The following is a 290-nucleotide window of genomic DNA, read 5'->3' as shown; positions in this document are numbered from 1 at the left end:
ATGCCAGTTACCCCCGACGCTCCGAACACATCGCCCACAGGACCCGCAATCCCGACAGCCCCAGACTGATCGCTGCGAGAGCCAGACAGACCCTTTCCCCTCCTCGCCCACCCTGCTCTCCCCCCAGCAAAGGAAGGGGCTCGGTTTAAAGCTGAAGGACTGGGCAGCCACCCGCAGAGTCCGGGCCCCGTCCCGCCGCCAGCTCAGACGCCCCGGACGCTGATGTTTTCGTAGCTGGGAGGAGGTGTTGCCTGTGTCTCCCCAGGGTGCTGGGTCTCCAGCCAGGATGG

General features: G+C 65.9%; 1 protein-coding gene across 1 annotated transcript in view; it reads right to left on the bottom strand.

The window, feature by feature from the left end:
* Nucleotides 1-203: 203 nt before the first annotated feature.
* Nucleotides 204-290, bottom strand: part of TMEM61 (transmembrane protein 61) — a 3,044-nt gene continuing 2,957 nt past the window's right edge. Inside the window, exon 3 of the mRNA XM_009696192.1 lies at nt 204-290. This exon is cut by the window's right edge and continues 190 nt beyond it. Within this exon, the coding sequence (XP_009694494.1) occupies nt 204-290 (87 nt within the window).

The sequence above is a fragment of the Cariama cristata genome, unplaced genomic scaffold (genome assembly GCF_000690535.1).
Source record: "Cariama cristata isolate BGI_N322 unplaced genomic scaffold, ASM69053v1 scaffold28562, whole genome shotgun sequence".
NCBI lineage: Eukaryota > Metazoa > Chordata > Aves > Cariamiformes > Cariamidae > Cariama > Cariama cristata.
This window is presented reverse-complemented; position numbering and strand designations above follow the sequence as displayed.